The sequence below is a fragment of the Orcinus orca genome, chromosome 5 (assembly GCF_937001465.1).
Source record: "Orcinus orca chromosome 5, mOrcOrc1.1, whole genome shotgun sequence".
NCBI classification, from domain to species: Eukaryota; Metazoa; Chordata; class Mammalia; order Artiodactyla; family Delphinidae; genus Orcinus; species Orcinus orca.
Genome location: NC_064563.1, coordinates 143569004 through 143588010, shown reverse-complemented (window position 1 = coordinate 143588010; position 19007 = coordinate 143569004). Strand labels below are relative to the sequence as shown.

General features: G+C 43.0%; 1 protein-coding gene across 6 annotated transcripts in view; it reads right to left on the bottom strand.

Annotated features, from left to right (window-relative positions):
* The window catches only part of IGSF5 (immunoglobulin superfamily member 5), a 43385-nt gene that overhangs the window by 16429 nt on the left and 7949 nt on the right, over positions 1-19007 (bottom strand). For 5 of the 6 annotated variants that reach the window (XM_033418331.2, XM_033418330.2, XM_033418334.2 and 2 more), the window contains exons 3-4: positions 15745-16062; positions 10346-10645 (exon numbers count right to left, since the gene is read on the bottom strand). In XM_033418331.2, coding sequence (XP_033274222.1) covers positions 10346-10645; positions 15745-16062 — 618 coding nt within the window. The remainder of the gene's footprint in view (positions 1-10345; positions 10646-15744; positions 16063-19007) is intronic. The other variant, XM_033418335.2, reaches the window with a different exon arrangement.

Genomic DNA, 19007 nt, shown 5'->3' with positions numbered 1-19007 from the left:
ATATGATATCACTTATATGTGGAATCTAAAAGAATGAAACAAATGAACTTATTTACAAAATGGAAACAGGCTCACAGACTTAGAAAACAAACTTATGGTTACCGAAAGGAAAGGGGATGGAGGAGAGATAAACTGGAGTTTGGGATTAGCAGATACAAACCATTACGTACAGAATGGATAAACAACAAGGTCCTACTGTATAGCACAGGGAACTATATATTCAATATCCTGTCATAAACCATAATGGAAAAGAATATAAAAAATAATATATATATATATGTATAACTGAATCACTGTGCTGTACCGCAGAAATTAACACAACATTGTAGATCAACTATACTTCAATAAAATAATTTATTTAAAAAAGAAGTATGTATTGAGCAGCTACTTCTGGACAAGACTGGAAGGATGACCTTGGTTCTCATTTCCATGTCCCCACCCATGGAGAGTCAAAGCCCAGAGGAAATCAGAACAAACTGAGAAAGAGTCACTCCCAAAGGAACCTAGTGCAAGTCTCCACCCCAGTGCTACCCACACCTCACCTGCAATTCGCTTCTCTTCTAGTAATTGCCCCTCACATGGCTCTCTGGGAGCCACCTTCCTTAGTGTCGACTTTGCCTTCTTGTTCTATCCAGTAGTCATGGAGGTGGGAGAGAGGAAGGATCAGGTGGGGCAAGGCAAGCAGAAAAACAAAGGAGCCAGGATATCGCTTGCTGCTTGTTTTGTTCAAATCTGTACAGAGATTAACGGACATATAACTGAAAGTCTCACCTACTCTCACCTGTTTCAAGCTACGGTTCGTCACCAACTTATTTTTAGGAATGGAAACGACTGTGACACTTTTGAAGTTCCTTTCATCTTATTTACACTAACGTGTCTAGTAGTACTTTAACAATGTAAAGGGTTTTTTCCCCCAGACAGTAATTGCAATGATGTGTTTTACAAGTTGTTGATAGCAAAGACATTTTCCTTAAAAAGAGTTTTGCCGTACACTACTTTAACTAGGGTGCTGAAATAGTGATTGTGCAAAATACATTGTACTAATTAAGCAAGCTAGAAGTACTAAGAAAGTTTGTGATTATTATGTTAATTTCTGGACCAAATAAAAAAGTGCAGTCAGAAAAAAGGGGGGAGGGAGAGCTGGGGAGAGAAGGAAAGAGAGAAGAAAAGCCATTTTGATTTTTCATAGCCATGTCCTAGCTGTAACTTTCTACTACACATCATATGGTTGTCTAGATTCAAATTTAATTTAATTTAAATTATATACAATTAAATACTCAGCGCCAGTCAGAGTGGCCATATTTCAAGGGCTCAGTTGCCACAGGTGTAGAACCTCAACTTCATCAGGGAGTCCTGTGGGACCACGCCGCCTAGGCATGGGCTGTGGGAACTGCACGCGTGTTCCAGACAGCCCTCATCCAGCATTTCACTTCTCCTACTGAACCACGTTGAAGTCAAACCACATGTACGTTGGTCAGCTTAAATGTGAATTGCTATTCAAGAAAGTCTGTCACTCTACCCTGAGTGCATGGGTAGCACCTCAGTGTAAATTTGTGCTATTTTATTAGATGCTAGTCATTAGAAAAGTATTAAAACAGCAGATTTCCTATGAAGGAAGATAGGGTTTGCTTTTAAATCAACGGCATTCCTGCACTTTGGAACTAGAGATATAGCTGGAAAATGTCTCTTGGATGTTCTTACTTAGAGTTTTCTTTGAAATCATAGTTTCAAAGTTAAATTCTCAGAATAAGTTGCAGGAATGGTTAGAGATGATCACTAATGTTCTGGTGTCGACATCTGGTTGCTGATTCATGGGCGAGCAAGGATCCCACTGCAGAATAATCCACAGGCTTATCTCAAAGCAAGTGCTAAAACCCAGGGAACTCTGTGTTTTGAAGAACTATGTAATATGAAAAGATATTTGTCTTTTGCCCTTTGTGCAAGGCTTGTCTGCATTACCTACAATGGTTTTTACATTTCCTTCTTTTTTTTAACATCTCACATTCGACGCCATCTTAAATGTCTATGAAATTGACCACTCTCAGGTCCATTCTTCTTACGCTTCTGCTCCTATCTAAATTAGACTTAGTCCCCACAAGGATCGTGTCTTATTTTCCTTATACTCCAAGCACCTGGCACATATTGGACACCTTGAACAAATGAATTGATAGATGGATGGATAGATGGATGGATGGACAGATAAAAGAGGCTGAATTTCCTTCTGACTCTACATGGAGAAATCTGTACACCAGGCAGTCAGCTGCCTCTGAGCCAAACCTAGGACTCACCTTTCTCCCATATTAAGATGCTGAGACAAGAATTACAGGACTTTAGAAAAGTCAGAACTAATGTCATCTATCTCCGCATCAGTCACCATTTTTCTGAGGTGAGCTGGGACTGATAGAGAAAAGAAAAGAGTTACCCTCCAAAAAAAATGAAGGGGGAAGGAACAGGATTATACCCTTCCCATGTCCCATACATGCAACTTTAAAACAAGCCAGTCCCTAAATTGGGAGACTGGGATTAACATAAACACACTCCTGTATATAAAATAAAGAACAAGAACTTACTGTATAGCACAGGGAACTATACTCAATATTTTGTAATAATCTACAAGGGAAAAGGATCTGAAAAAGAATATATATATACATATATATGTATATATATAACTGAATCACTTTGCTGTACAACTGAAAGTAACACAACATGGTAAATCAACTCTACTTCAATTTTTAAAAATAAAAATAAAATAAAATATAGTATATGGTCCAAAAACAACAAAACAAGCCAGACCCTTCACATCCAGAGAGGAATATGGCTCATCCCCTCGCTCCACAGAAAACAGAATCCCAAGCATCTCCTGGAATGTTTATTGTGCACACGGATTCAGAGCCCACCTCCCGTGATGCTGAGTCAGGGGTCTGGAATTGGTACCCCAGGGGATTCTGATGCTGGTGGTTGGCGACCCACACTTTGAGGATCCCCAAATGCAGCCAAAATGTAAGCACCGCCCAAGCAACCTGCCACCTTAGAGGGCACCCCTATATTCTCCCTCTCTCTGATGTGATGATAAAATTATTAAGCCCAGAACTGCATTTAGGATATTCACAATCAGACCACTCTATGGAAGCTTCCTGACTGACAGAGCCCTTTGGGCTTTGCGTCAGTGGAACCAATCAAATCTCACGGCCACCGTGTCCCTGTGCGCCCTTCGGCCTGGGCTCACTCATCGGTAACCATTCTCACCCCACCAGGCTGTTCAGAGACTCGAGAGATGGGGGTCAACGTGCAGAACGCTGTGAAGTCCAGCACACGTGTCCAGGATTGCCGTGGTCATTTTAACTCGGTCTGTTGAACTCTTTTACACACTGAAGTTTGCAAATCATAGGAGCTTTCATAGTAAAAGGGAGCCAGCTGGGGTTAAACATTAAGGTCTGGCTCAAGGTCCAAGAGACAGGCTTGAAATTCTTACTGGAAAAAGTCAACACACTGCTGACCTCCTCAGACCCTCTCTGTCAGGGGTGTTTCCTCCCCTGCTGGAGAAAGCTCTCCGCGTGCCAGCTTCTGTCATCTGAGCCTTGGCATAACAACTTTCCTCTGATCTTGCACAGAGGCAGCCAGCGATCCCCAGGGAGAGCCTGTTTAAAGGACGGGAGGCCACCTCTCTGGGGTTGGGGACAGAATCAAGAAAGAGAGCGGGTGATGTTGTGCCCTGCCTGCCTCTCGTGTCCCTTAATTCAACCACCAAGTTCAATGAAGTGATGCCTGCACTCGCCTAAAAGCCCCAGGCTCTCAGCAAAATGGCAGCCACAGGGCTCATTCTTTGCTTCCGGGGGCGGGGGGGGGGGGTCTAATTTCCCACGGAGCTTCCTACCTAAGAAAGACTTAAACCCTCTACTCCAGGGGAGCCCAGAGAAAAGTGTGGGGTGTGCACTGTGAAGAGATGTAATTTAGGATTGGAGCTACACAGAAGAACCTTCCTTACTTTAATAATAACTTTTAATTTATCATAGAGTACTTACATATATGTACACACACGCATATATATCATGGGTACTTTTGTTTAGCATGAGGCTAATTTTTAAATGAGCACCTTTACAGTGGGTTGAAAGAAAAAGAAACAATAGTCATATATTGATAAAGCAAAAATCGTGACGGTGGACAGAAAACAGAACCTTGGAATGATCTCATCCATGACCCAACCCCTTTGTCATGCAGATAAGACACTCAGGATAAGGACTCGATAAAAGGGTCAAGGGCGCTCAGAGCAGGAAAGCCCCAGGGGCTCTCACTCATGTCTTTCTATTCTGCCATGTTGGGTCTCCAATCTGGAAGAATCCTTCTGGGGAAGTTACAGCCCACGTCTTAAAGGAAACAGGGAATCTAGGTGGACACCAAGCCTTACTGAAGGGTGTGGGTGTGATGGTTCAAGGTGAATGTCAGATTTGCAGGCGAGGATAGGTATACTATACCTGAGAACCCACAAATAGTGACTAAGGAAGGTTATCTCCAGGGTCAACACAGCTCGCCTTCCTCCCTACGTTCCTTCACACACTACATGCACGTAAGGGCTGCATGACTGGATTTACTGTGTGGTTTTAATCTCAGCTCCGAGTTTGTCTTTTTCCCATCTGTGAAGACAAGGAAAATAGTATTTCCCAGATGCTCTCACAGGAATGCTCAGAGTTTTAAAAGGGCACATAGAATTTCTCAAAACCAACTGGATGACTACAAAATGTCACCACCAGCATGGGCAAAGCATGCTCCTGACTAGAAGGGACACAGGAGATCTCTGAATCCATAAAATAAATGATAACCATCGCTCACTCTCCTGTCCTGTGGGCTCTGGGACAGGGACTGTCCTAAGTGCTCTCGGTGTTTTAACCCACTTACTTCTCACAATAACAGCTACCCTATAAGGTAGGGATTATTACTATCTCAGTTTCCCAGATGAGAAAACTGAGGCACAGAGAGGTTTTCACTTGCGTAAAGTCACACCTCAAGTAAGTAGGCAAGCTGGGGGTTGAGGCCAGGCTGTCTGGTGTCCAAGACTGTGAATAGTAGTACCTGATGAGGCTGGGTCAGGAGGTGGGGCCTTGGAGAGTTTCCATTTCAGTAACCCCTGATCCTGACTGCTCAGTAATTTGGGAGCGTTTCTTTATTTTTTTTTATTTTTTTTATTTTATTTTTTTTGTGGTACGCGGGCCTCTCCCTGTTGTGGCCTCTCCCGTTGCAGAGCACAGGCTCCGGACGCGCAGGCTCAGCGGCCATGGCTCACGGGCACAGCCACTCCGCGGCATGTGGGATCTTCCCGGACCAGGTCAGGAACCCATGTCCCCTGCATCGGCAGGTGGACTCTCAACCACTGTGCCACCAGGGAAGCCCTGGGAGCTTTTTTTTTAAATGCCAATTCCCAGACTCCACACAGACCAAGTAAGTCAGAACCTCTGGGGTGGGGCCTGAGAATCAGCAAACGTGTTAAAGCGCCCTTGACAGGCAGCCAAGGAGAGGGAACGTCTGCCCTCTGCTCCTCCCCACCTCGTTTTACGGGCAAGAAAACTGAGCCCCGAAGGCCAGTGACTCGCCCAACATCACACAGCTAGTGCCAGAGTTCCCACCAGGACGGTCACTCCCACCACTCTTGTCTGCTCTCGAAATGACCACACCCCACAAAACTCAGATCATACCAGGAATCACCACAGCCTACAAGGTGCTCACGTGTCCGAAAAATATGACTTCACTTTCACAATTCACGGCCTACACACTTGTAAGTATGTAGAGAAAACAATCCAGATGACCAGACAGAGGACTGAGGGACCTTAGCTCATGGTAGGCATGATGGGGGCCTTCACCTTCTAGCTGTATGTACGTCTGGGATGCTTCAAGTCTGTGTTACCTCTATAATGGAGAAAATAGAATTTTCAAAAAAAATTAGCCTGCAACCTTTCAATATGCTTTTCTTTAAAGAATCAGTGTGTGTAATACAACCTTTTGGCTTGAACTCACTAGACTTCCTAAGCTGCCAGTATTATTCTTCTTTCAGGGACTTGAAAGGATTATTCCGGACATGAACACAAATTCCTTGCACTTTCAGGAATGAGTGGCAGGACTGATGCTTTTGTCTGATTCCTGAAGAAGCTTGAACAAGCACAGCCTCGTGCATCTTCAGCTCTTTGTAAACGTGGCTTTGCTTCTACAAGCCAGCTCTCCCAGCCAAGGCAGGAACAAGGCTTTCAGATACTAAAACCTGCATAAAACACACAACAGGCAGCCAGCCACCAGCTGCTCTCGATCTTGATGAATAATTTAGAAACAAATTACCCTTCTCCAAAATGAGTCCAATAAAGTCAGACTCATTGCAACACACCCCTAAGGCTCTCCTCTGTGAAACTGTCGTGACTCCAGCTGCCATAATTAAGGCCACTCACTTCACTGGTCCCAGGCTAAGAAGAATTCAGCTGAATCAAACCCCATCACGGGAAACCGAATGTCCCTTGCCCTTCCCCTAAAAAGAGAAGCTTTGCAGGCAAGCTAATAACCAAATCCATTTCTGTGAGGCATCATCATAGACCAGAGCTCTTCGCTGCATTATTACCTTGTTAAGGTGTGTGGTTTAAACAAATCCATTCCATTTGGTGCCAATGGAACTTTTTTCAATCTTCCCTTTCAAAGCCTGGACCATACTTTGTTATAGTTAAATTGCTTAAAAGCAAGCTGGGTTGGCTCCTTGGAGAGCTGGCTGATTCCAGGCTGGAACAGGGGAAAGGTGAAGACAGTTCGGAACATCTTACTGAGCCAAGTGGAAGGAGATGTGGGGATATATGTACACATATAGCGGATTCACTTTGTTATACAACAGCAACTAATACACCATTGTAAAGCCATTATGCTCCAATAAAGGTGCTAAAAAAAGAACTAAGAGGGACACATCAGAAGTACAGCAGAGCCAGCTGGAAGGGATTCCCACTGGCCGAATCTGGAGGAATCTGAGCGTCACAATGAGTAACGATGGAAATCAATCATAATGTATTGGATAAAACTGCGTCCATACTAAAACTGTAAAGATTTTTTTGAAAAAATAAGAAAAGGAAGAAAAGAAATGCCTCTTCTTTACAGAACAATGCCAAACTAATAAATATAGAAAAATGATGGAACCAGAAAAATCTCTCTTTTACAACCACTATAGAAATAAGGGATTCAGGCAATGACTTATCCATGAATGCAAATGTTATTATGTGATAGACAGTCAAGAAACAAGATAATCACACAGTACTTGTAGATCGGATATTAATTATAAAGGCCAAAAAGGCACCTTTACAATGGAGAAATCTGGGGGACACCACCTTACCCAAATGATCAAACTTATTACCAATAATAGAGAAAATTGGCATCACATGCCCACATGACATTACCCATGTCTTGCCAAAAATATTTAACCTCAGTCAAAGTATGTTGGGGAAAATTCAGACAAATCCATATTGAAGGGTATCTTGCAAAAATGGTCTGGATCCTTCAAAGATGTTTATATTGGGAAAGACAAAAAGTGGGGGAACCGCTGGACGTTAAAGGAGACAGAAGAAGACCTGACAGCCAAAGGCAACACATGGCCTTTACTTGGATACTGGTTTGGGGGAAAAAAATCTAGAAAGGACAGTAGGGGAAATTTGAATATGGACTGAATATTGTATAATAGTATTGTATCAATGTTAAATTTCCTGACTGCCAACTACATTGGGGCTATGTAGAATGGCCTTGTTCTTATGATACACATGCTGGGGTATTTAGGGGTAAAATGTCATAAAGTCTCCAACTAAATCTCAAATGATAAAGAAAGGAAGAAAGGAAGGAAGGAAGGAAGGAAGGGAGGAAGGAAGAAGGAAAGAAAGAAAGAAATTTTAAAAGGAGTGAGGGAAGGATGGAGGAAGGAAGGAAGAAAGGAAGGAAAGAAAGGAGGGAGAGAGGAAGGGAAAGAAAAGCTAAGAGAGAAGCAAACATGAGAAAATGTTAACATCTGTTGTATCTAAGTGAAGATACATTGGTATTCATTGTACTATTCTTGCACCAACTTTTCTAAAGGTTTTTTAATTGTCCAAAATAATAAGAAAGCAAGCTAGGTTTGAATTCTAGCTTCATCTTCATATACAGTCTTGGTAGGAAATCAGCTAAAATCCTTTGAATTTAATAAGCTGAAATAAGTTAACCTTGACTTAAAACCAAAGAAAACACAGATTTCTGTGTCCTTTACCCTCAAAGACACTGATATTCACCAGAACCAGGTCAAAGCTCTGGCAGGCTGAGTCCCCATTCCTAATGGCAACAACCCGCTGGTGCCTGTACAGCTGCTCCGTGTCGATGGGGATGCTGTTTGGTTCCCAGCAGGCCCCTGCACTCTGTCTTCTACCTGACATGTGGATTCACTCACGCTTTAATTTCTGTTGTCTGCCTGGTCTCTGGAGACATCTGAGTTGGAGACAAGGGCCAGACATCAGGAGTGCAAGCTTGTGATGGTACTGCAGCGGGGATCAATCCCTGCAGTGCAAAGCTCAGGATGACTGGCGCTAACCACAGCTTAGGCTCTAAATGGCTTTTTACAGGTTCACAGAGACATCATCTCTTATGCGGTGAATTGTCCGTCCCCAAAATTCATTTGTTAAAATACTAACTCCTAGTGCCTCCGAAGGTGACCTTATTTGGAAACAGGGTTGTTGCCGATGGAATTTAGTTAAGATGAGGTCATAGGGTGGCCCCTGATCCAATATGACTGGGGTCCTTATTCAAAAAAGGAAATATGGACACGAGCCACCCATACAGGGAGAACATCATGTGAAGATGAAGGCGGAGATCAGGTGATGCAGGGTCTACAAGCCAAGGGACACCAAAGATTGCCAGCCAACCACCAGAAGCTGGGGGAGAAGCTTGGAACAGATGGGTCTTCAGAAGGAACCAACACTGCCCACACCTTGATCTTGGACTCTTAGCCTGCACAGCTGTGAAAGAAACCATGTCTGTTGTTTAAGTCCCCAGTCTGAGGTTACAGCAGCCCCAGGACACTCACAAACCCTCCAGGGCTGCCCCCAGGGGGAGGGCAGAGGGGATGGGTGAGCAGATTCTGGGGACACACTGGCGAGGCCACCTGTGCCATCGACTATCAACGTGGGCAAGTTCCAAACACTGTGTCTCTGTCACCTCATCTTTACATCAGGAATAACCACCGCATCCACTCATAAGAAAGTTGTGTAATTTGGTTAACATTTGAGAACTGCTTAAAACAGCGTCTTTAAAGAGTAGATATATGCACATGTATAACTGGTTCACTTTGCTGTACAGCAGAAACTAACACAACATTTTAAATCAAGTATAGTCCAATAAATTTTTTTTAAAAAATAAAGTGAAACACTGAGTTTGGGGTAAAAAAAGGTATCTTTACTTAATAAGAGCTATGTAGTACTGTTTTTTATTTTTATTATTGTTATTATCAATCTTGCTATGGCTGTAACTTTATTCCAAACTTTGGAAGATCTAAGTAGAAGTGTTTTCATAGTGGGAAGAGTTTTGGACCAAGGGAGAAGTTCCTCCTGGCTTTGGGATCCCTTTGTGCCATCAGCATAAGACCTGGAATGGAGTGTAGTCCTTCTCTGGGCCTCCCTTCCTTTCCTCTTTTGTAAAATAAAGGCATGAAACTCAGCCCCCGCCCCTGTGCTTTCTAGTTGGCCCAGGTGGCCTTCGAGGTCAAGCAGGTTCAGAGGCTCCATGAAGGTTTGGTCAGTTTGGTGTTTCCCCAAGGACCCTGCAACAGATTTTCTTCAGGATCTAAACTTTAAACTTATGTCATTTTGTGAAGTTAAAAAAAAAAAAGAAAAAAAACATAGACCTGGTACTTTGAGATACACTGTGGATTTGCTGGGTAAAAAATTGAGCTCTCCTAATCCCACTAAGATTGGAAGGAATCCTTGAGAACGTGCATGACCTCCTCAGATACTGAAAGAGCTCACTTCCTTGGCCCAGGGGATGGGATCAGACAGGAACAATGAGTGAAAGCTAGAGAAAAACATTGAATTCAAGTATTTACATCTGAACTTGATGCTATTTTATAAGTAGTTGTCAAGATTCTCAATAGTTTCCATATGTAAGTAGAAAAGAGAGAAGCACTTGAAGACGGAGTTTTAAAAGTGAAATTACAAGGTCATGAAGCTGACACAAGTCATTTGTCTCCATTACCATCCCCACCTGAGATCAAGATCACCGTGCGATTCTCCTGGGCATCACTGATTAAGCAGCACAACATACAAAATGTAAAGCATGCAATAATAATCCACTTTGTATAAAGCAAAAAGTCTTCACTTACCCAAGGGAGGCTGAACCACAGTAAGATTTACAGTTACAGACTCGTGGACATGCAGCCGCTTCATCTCAGCCACACACGTCACAGTGCCATTGCCCTGCGGCGTCAGAGCCAGAACGCTCACTGCACTTTGAAGGTCCTCAGGCTCCCGGACGGAGTAATAGCTCGAATGGCTCACCGGAACCCCAATCTCCCAGGAAAGACGTGGGAGTGGGGTCCAGCCCAATGCGCGGCAAGTCACATTACAAGGCTTATCCTCCATGACTACTAGACTGCCTTCAGGAATGAACAACCGCCCCATAACTAAAGAAGAAAAGAGAAATGTTTGGAAGGAATGATCATGCTTCTCGGTGATAGATGTCTTTAAAATTTTCCTTCAGATCACATTGCATGAGCGCTACCTTCCCGAGCACAAGTTGACTGTGTCTGTATCTGGAAACCTTAACTCAGGTTTGATCTGTGTATTTAACTTATACTGTCAGGTTCACAGAAGAAGGGGAGGTGGCTCACGAGAAAACATAGATTCCAGAGAAAATGAATAGATAAAAATCAGGATCCAAGGGAATATAAATTACATGGGAAAGAGAGGGCGGATGTGCCCACCATGGAAGGCTGCACAACGTCTGCAGTGGAGTTGCAAACTTGCCCTGGGCTGCCCTAGGAGCCAAAGCAAAACGGGAAACAACCTTTACATTCTTTTCATCGTAAGGAGAACACATCTCAAAGTTTCATGGGAAGCAAGTCTCTCCTGGCCTTTGGTCAGTCAGATTCATTTTATTTTTGAGTCACATTTTTAAGAACAATTTCCTATGATATTGCCTTAAAATATTTTTCTAGGTACAAATTAAATAAAAATCTAATCTAATTATAGAAATAACTACCTTAAATTCTGTATCAGAATATATTACTTAGATCAATTATTTTAAAGTTTTAGTAAAGACACGCTTGCATGTGCCAGGGTTCACACTGTAAATGACCCATCTGAAAATAGCACTTGTATTGCTAATGTTACTAAAATAACCTGAGGATGGGCCCTGGTAAAAACACAGCGTTAGCGAACTACATAGACAGTGAAACATTCAGATTAAAATACCCTGAAACTCCCTGCCATGTAATATAATGGAAAGAACACTGGACTAAGAATCAAAAGATCTGTTCTCGATATCGGCTTTCCCACAAACTTGCCGTCACCGTGGGTAAGTCACTGAAATGTTCAGGCTCTCTGTTTACTACCTGGTGAACAAGATGATTTAACAAGATCAGTGGTTTTCAAAATTTTGGTTTCAGTAACTTTTATACTCTTAAACACCACTGAGGACTCCAAAGACCTTTGATTTACGTGGGTTCTATCAATATTTTCCATATCTGAAATAAGAATTAAATATTTGCTTATTTTTTTTCAAACATTTGTTTTAAAATAACATGAATAACCTATTACCTGTTAATATGGATTAACATATTTTTATGAAAACTATCTTTATTTTTAACCCCAAATAAATTAGATGACATGTGTTCTATTCATGCAAATCTCTTTAACATCTGGCCGGACTCTCATATCTGCTTCTGCCTTCATTCTGTTGCGATATATTGCCTTCTTTGGAGTATACGAAGAAAATCTGACTTCACACGGATATATGGTTGGAATGGTTAGGAAGCTTTTCAGATAATCATGGATGTTCTTTGATACTACTGATACACCAAAACTTGACAAGCAGTGGTTGCCTAACGGTTAGTTACACCGTGGAAACTGAAACCGTATTAAGGCACTTTCATGCCGTTACATTAGACTCCATTGCTCCAGATGGCATTTTGAATGGAACTTTTACCCTTGCACGATTTTGTATCATTGTACATCAGTCATCTGGAAAACGCTGGTCCACTGAGTTATGCAGACCTTCCCAATGTACAGTGGGAAAATCCCTGTACACTCATGACAGTGAGTGAGAAAGGCAACTAAAATTCGTATTACCATGGAAACAGTCATGACCACAGAGACCACCCTGAAAGAATCTAGGGGTTGCCTGGGAGTTTCCAGACTAGACTGAGCTGGACCAGCTCTGAAAGCTCTTCTTACTCTGAAATGTTAATTTCCAGTTATTCCTTTCTTGAATAATGTCTTGGAGCAAGTAAAGCACCTTAGCTATTTCAAGGATTTCTGTAAACGCAGCAGTGAGAAGGGAACAGATTTGTCCCTTCAGACTACAGGATCTTGTGTTTATTCTTTTTAGTTCATTAATTGTTTCATTGATGGAGAGGTTTAAGATGACAGAAACTGGGGGTAGGGGGCTGGTATTGCTTCAGTTAGTAACAGTTGATCTTGAACTCAAGGCTTAGTGGCTTTCAAAACACAAGAGATCTAGAGTTTGGTGTGTGATTAATTGGTGTATGGGCAAAAATACAGCAATCTGAAGCATTTCCTTTTCCAGTATTTGTGATCCACCTTTCCCACTGGCGTTCACAGAGGTCATCCAGTGGCATGACAAGCACTTTACACAGGGTGATGGCTAGAATATTCATGTAGATTTTGGATGACTCAACATGGAGTTATATAAGTTCTCTTTCTTTTTCTTGTGGATATATGGGAAGGAAAAAAACAAACTTTAGAAAATTCACTTTCAAAATAAACTGGATGCTTCCTCTTTTTTCATGGTTCTTTTCCCTTGAAGAGACCCTGTTGCTCAGAGAACTTCTGTTTCTCTAAGAGCAAAGTGCCATTCAGCCCAGTGCAACCAGGGTAAACGGATGGAGTTCTGTCTCGATCTATGGGTTCCTTCCACATGACCTTGAGGAAGACTTTAACTTCCCTAGATTCTTGTTCTTCCATCTGTGTTAAAACCAAAAGCTACAGTAATTACCAACATTTAAAAATGCATGTTAGGGGGGCTTCCCTGGTGGCGCAGTGGTTGAGAATCTGCCCACCAATGCAGGGGACATGGGTTCAAGCCCTGGTCTGGGAAGATCCCACATGCCGCGGAGCAACTAGGCCCGTGAGCCACAACTACTGAGCCTGCGCGTCTGGAGCCTGTGCTCCGCAACAAGAGAGGCCCACGCACCGCGATGAAGAGTGTCCCCCGCTTGCTGCAACTAGAGAAAGCCCTCAGACAGAAACGAGCACCCAACACAGCCCAAAATTAATTAATTAATTATTTTTTTTTAAATGCATGTTAGGGGTATTCAGACAACTTCATAGTTGCATCTTGGGAAAGATGCTATAAAACCACATGGATTTATGAATCTGATATGCCATAAGCATAGCAATAATAAGTCATGCCTTTAACCTTGTTTCCTTGATCCAGGGGTGCCCTCCTCCCCTCTTTCTTCCCCACTTTGCCTGTTATCTACAGACCTTCAAGGCACATCTCATATGGCACCTGCTCTGTGGAGTCATCCTAGAAGCCTTCACTAAGTCTCTCATCTCCCTTCCCAATTTGAACCTTACCTTGTCTCCCTCTCTTTGCACTTGCCAGCATCTACATTGCACCACTGTTATTCATGCACTTGCATTATCTACTCTTCTTGTAAGATTCTTGAGAGCAGGACTGTGTCTTATTGCATTCACCTTGAGTGCCCCTTAAATGCCTAACACAATGGCATGCTCCTACTGGGAATGCAACAAATAATAGCAAATGACTTTATGGGCATTGCTATGAACCAGGTGCTGTTCTAAAGGCTTTATATAGACCTACTCATTTGATCCCACAACTGCCCTATGATGAGCAAACTAGGACACAAGGTCATTAAGTAACATGTCCAAGGTCACACAGTTAGTCAGTGATAAAGCTGGAACTTGAACCTGGCAGTCAGGCTCCCATCTCTGTGCTATTTACCACTAGACCTCTCTGCCCCACCAGCTTCATTTGCAGTAACTTGAAACAGACAGGGCTTTGGAGTCTTCAAACCATCCCTAGTCATTTTTCCATCCGATCCTCATAGTAAACCTGTGATGTCGGCAGGGGAGCCTTATCCTCACTTTAAAGATAAAGAAATTGAGCCATTTCAGGAGTCACCAAGGAAGGTAACTGATGAAAACAAAACCAGAACTCATATCTTTGGTTCCTTGTCCTGTGTTCTTTCCTTTATACCACAAATTATTAGAATAATAATTTGGTCATGCAAACTAAGTCAATAATCCAGGTAGCTTCACAGAATCACTTATTTAGAGAATATCATTGTGCCCCTAATTAAACCACACAAAATTAAAGACACATAAAAGTAAAGATACAACAATTTGACTAAATTAAAAAATGCAAGTAGAAATAAGTAGACATGTAACTCCACCGAACGTTATCAAATTTGATTTGATAGCAATATGAATATAGACCAAATCATTGGAAATTTCTCCTAAACAAACTAATAAACAGGCATAAGAAAAAATTTCAAAGACACAATGTAGTCTGTTAAAAGAAATGCTGCTATAGAAATCAGGAACTCTAAAAGCTCCAATGCATCTACAAATAGTACATAATTACATTTTTAAGGAATGCAAAATGCTTAAACTTTGATAAAGATGTTCTGAATCCTTGTATCCTTTTTTTTTCACTAAGTAGCATAATCTTCAGCACCTGAAAATTACCTTTGATCCCACAACTGCCCTATGATGAAAATGAATAAATGATAAAAGGAAAAATAAGTTATCCATTCTTATAAATTTTGTTTACTCTTTTATTTTATCTAAAAGACTTGGTAGGGCTTAGTGAACACACATCTTTGATTATAAAAACCACTGTGGGCAGGAAAAGTAATAGATTAGGAAAATTCAGCTGGAAAGAGGAAAAAGTTAAAGCATGATCCAAAGTTGATAAATGATGTCAGGCAAAAAAATAGAGTCAAGTATAGGAAAAGCTAGAAAAAGGGCAATGATCGCCAACTCTCTCTCTAAATCAAAGACAAGTGACTGCAACTGGCCCCAGAATTCCGGGATGTACTTCCAGAAAAGTTATTAGTACTGAAATTGGTCAGATGAAAAAGTGATAAAAGCTGTCTTTAATAGTCTTAATAAGAAAAAAAGGAAAGGAAAGGGAAAGGAAGGAAAAGGAAGAGGAAAGGGAGAGAAGCAGAAAGAAAGAAAGTAGAAAGACAGTCAGTGAGGATGGGAGGAGAGAAATAAACACCTAAAAACAACAAACACTAGTCAGTTCAGAATAGCTCTAAGCATACCAGCTGAAGGCAAGTCCACATATGAAAGAAGGAAGGAAGGCCAGGAAGAAGGGAGAGGGGGAGGGAGCATGGTGATAAGTAACAAAATATCCATCAGTTCAGAATAATTCTAAGCATAGCACCAACTGAAGTTCGACCCTATATGTCCCCATATACGACATGAACTTCAGAAGGTCCCTTCCAGCCCCCCGACATTTAACCCAGTGAACTCCAAATGCTCCCATTGGAGTCACCTGCATACACACCTTGGACAGAAAGAAAGGCAGATCCATCCCGGTCACTGTTCTGGAGGCTGCATTTGATTTGCCCTGCATCACTGAGTTGTACGTCGTGGATTATCATCTCAGAGATGAAGTTACCGCCCTCTTCATAACTCATGGCGGTGAAGCGGTCGTTGGTGATGATGGGCTCCGTGGGTGTGACGCTCAGAACCACCGTGCCTTTCAGAGCCCACATGATGAGCTTCCAGCCCTGCGAGATGGTGCAGTTGAAGCGAGCCTCCGAGCCCTTCAGTGCCGTGACGTTCTTGGGACCCTCTATGATTTCATTGCTGGATCCACAAGCTAAAAGACAACCAATTTTTCAAGGTGGTGAGGGGATGACTACAGAAGTCGACTGTACAATGTAGCACTTCTGTGTACCAGTTGTGGCCACTGGGTGACCATCCCGTGGCTCAGATTCCATGTCCTACTGGTCTCAGTACCAGGTCTCCCAGTAGCTCAGGAGCTTCCAGTGGACAGGAAGCCACACCCATGCCCTCCTTTCCATGGCCCTCTCCCCAGTCCACAGTCCACGGAACTCCCAGTGGGATTGGGACTGGAGGGAGCAGTGTCCCTCCTCCACCTCCTATGGGATGTTACCTTAAGTATCTGACCCCAGCCTGTCCAGAGAGCGACCACTAGCCTAGCTCTGCGACTTCGGGCAAGTTTTTCAGCCTCACCATGAAGTGAGAATTTTCCTCCCAGTGAAGTGGGAAGGACATGTGATTTCCACCTCAGAGGAGATCCCAAGGCTCAAAGGGGGAAGTGGAAAGAAGCTTCTCTTTGCATAGAGGGTGGAGACCCCAGGTTGCCGTGACCATGGTCCACTGCACGCCCCCTGCACCCTTAGGATGGAACTGTCACTAATGCCACACCCCACTTCCTAAGGACGAGAAGAGATACGTGGGGGAGACACAGAGAGGGAAAACACATAGAAGGATGTAGGAGAATGCGACCCCTCAAGGAGAACCCTGTGGGGATGTAAAGGATGCAGGAGAGTGGGATCCCTCAATGACAACACTGGGGGGATGCATTTGGCAGCCTCGTAGAGAGTCTTAGAGCATCTAGTGTTGTGTTTAAAACTCCAGCGGGTGGGCAGGTAGTTCTAGAGCATAATACTGTGAACTCCAGAGTCCTGCCTCACTGGGAAAGTTTTCACACTTCTCCTTGACCACTCCCCTCACTGCACAACAGGGACACTAGTACTGAAACCCAGCAGAATGCTACAGGGCCTTCCCAGAGACAGGCCCTCCCTTCCCCTATCCCTCTTGCCTCTTGTTTGTATAAAAACTTTAACCTCTTAGCCCTTCCCTGAGTTCCAAATAGCAAATTTAACCAGAGAAGTGAGAAAATGCATTAAAAAAGGAAAACGGTCAAACAAGACAAAATAATAATAGCTTAGCCATAAAACAAAGTCAAGGACACTTAGCTCCTCCTCCAGGGCTACAGATAATATCCTGAGCCATATTCTTGAGCTGTTTTGCAGATACTGAAACCCCCACCAGGTGAAAGAAGTTAAGTGCATGCTGACCACAAGCACATAGACTCCAGACCAGTTGGAACCAGAAGGCTGATGACGTTAACTCCTGAAATACTACCCTGTTATCTCTCCACTAACTAACCAGAAGAATGTCCATGAGCTGTTCATGAGCCCCATGACCCCCTCCCTCACACTGCCTTTTAAAGCCCTTCCCTGAAAGCTATCAGGGAGTCTGGGTCTTTTGAGCATTAGCTGCCTGTTTTCCTTGTTTGGTGCTTGGAATAAACGCTGCACCTTCCTTCACCACAACCTCATGTCAGTAGACTGGCTTGGCCGCGTGTTGCACAAGTGGACCCAAGGTTGGTTAAAAGTACCACAGCAACTAGTTTTAAGAACCAAATGAGATGATCTACATAAAGCCCTTAACATGACCCTCAAGCACTCAGTAAGCAGTCACTACTATGTGACGTACAACGCAAACCAAGAAAATCATAGAGGAAAGTAAAATGTTTCCTTCAGACTTCTCACAACATTCTACCTTCTGCTCACCAGATGCACTCTGACACTGGTTTTAATTGGAATGACAACTCCTAACTGGCCTTCCCCAAGGAGGGCATCAAGACCTCTCCAGCTCATGGGAACTCAGTCAGAAACACTCAAGATGGAGTGTGTTCTGCGCCTGAAGAACTCAAGAAATCTTTTGGCCATTTAGGACTGATTTTCTTATCACCCCAGAAGAGTGAATTGGTGGTCAGAGTTTTCCTAGACTTTCCCATGTTTGTAATAATAATTCAAAGTAGAACTTACAGAGCAATTGATAATCTCCAAGATTTCTCATCTGTTACCTCTTACATTTTAATGCTGAGGAAATCAAGACCAGCAACGCCTCAGGACCTGTGATCACAGTGGTGGGGCTGAGACATAAACTCAGCCCTTCCCACTCTGAATTTTCCCTCTTTCCCACTCTTTGCCCTCTGATCTCACTCAGAGTTTATAGTAAAAAGACCCCCCAACAGCCCACACTCTTGGTTTCTTCTCAGCCACGCCTGCCACCATCAGTAAGATTACATGTTCCAGGGACTTCCCTGGCTGTCCAGTGGTTAAGACTTCACCTTCCAATGCAGGGTGTACAGGTTCAATCCCTGGTCAAGAGCTAAGATCCCACATGCCTCACGGCCAAAAAAACCAAAACATAAAACAGAAGCAATATGGTAACAAATTCAATAAAGACTTTAAAAATGGCCCACATCAAAAAAATCTTAAAAAAAAAAGACTACATGTTTCTATCACCTTCCGGAGCGATATGAACCCTGCAGGTCCACCAGGCAGCCCCCATCCACACTGGGTGCCCCCAAATAACTGCAGCCCCTCTTTCCTTCCAATCTTATAAGGTCAAGTTGTAAGGCAGGTTCTAGAAGAATCTAATTACCACCTGAAAGATTTCTGGAAAGGAACCTCCCCACCAGACATGCATTAACACATTGACACTCACCTGAGTACCCAGAATGCACTGCAGGGATGGTGCCCACAGCAGGGCCAGGTCAATGGGAGAGAATGGGGTGTACAGTGTCTCTGAGACTTGTAGGACTGGGTCAACTAAGAGATCCCAGGCTCCAAAGAGGCAGAACTGAGGGAAGGTCAGAATTAACTAGGACTAATCCTGTTTGGGGGTAAACATGATCACTATTCTTTGTTTTGCCTCTGGGCATGATAGAAAGAGAGAGAAAGTATGACCCTTAATAACCACTCAAATTGGGTATTCTCCCTT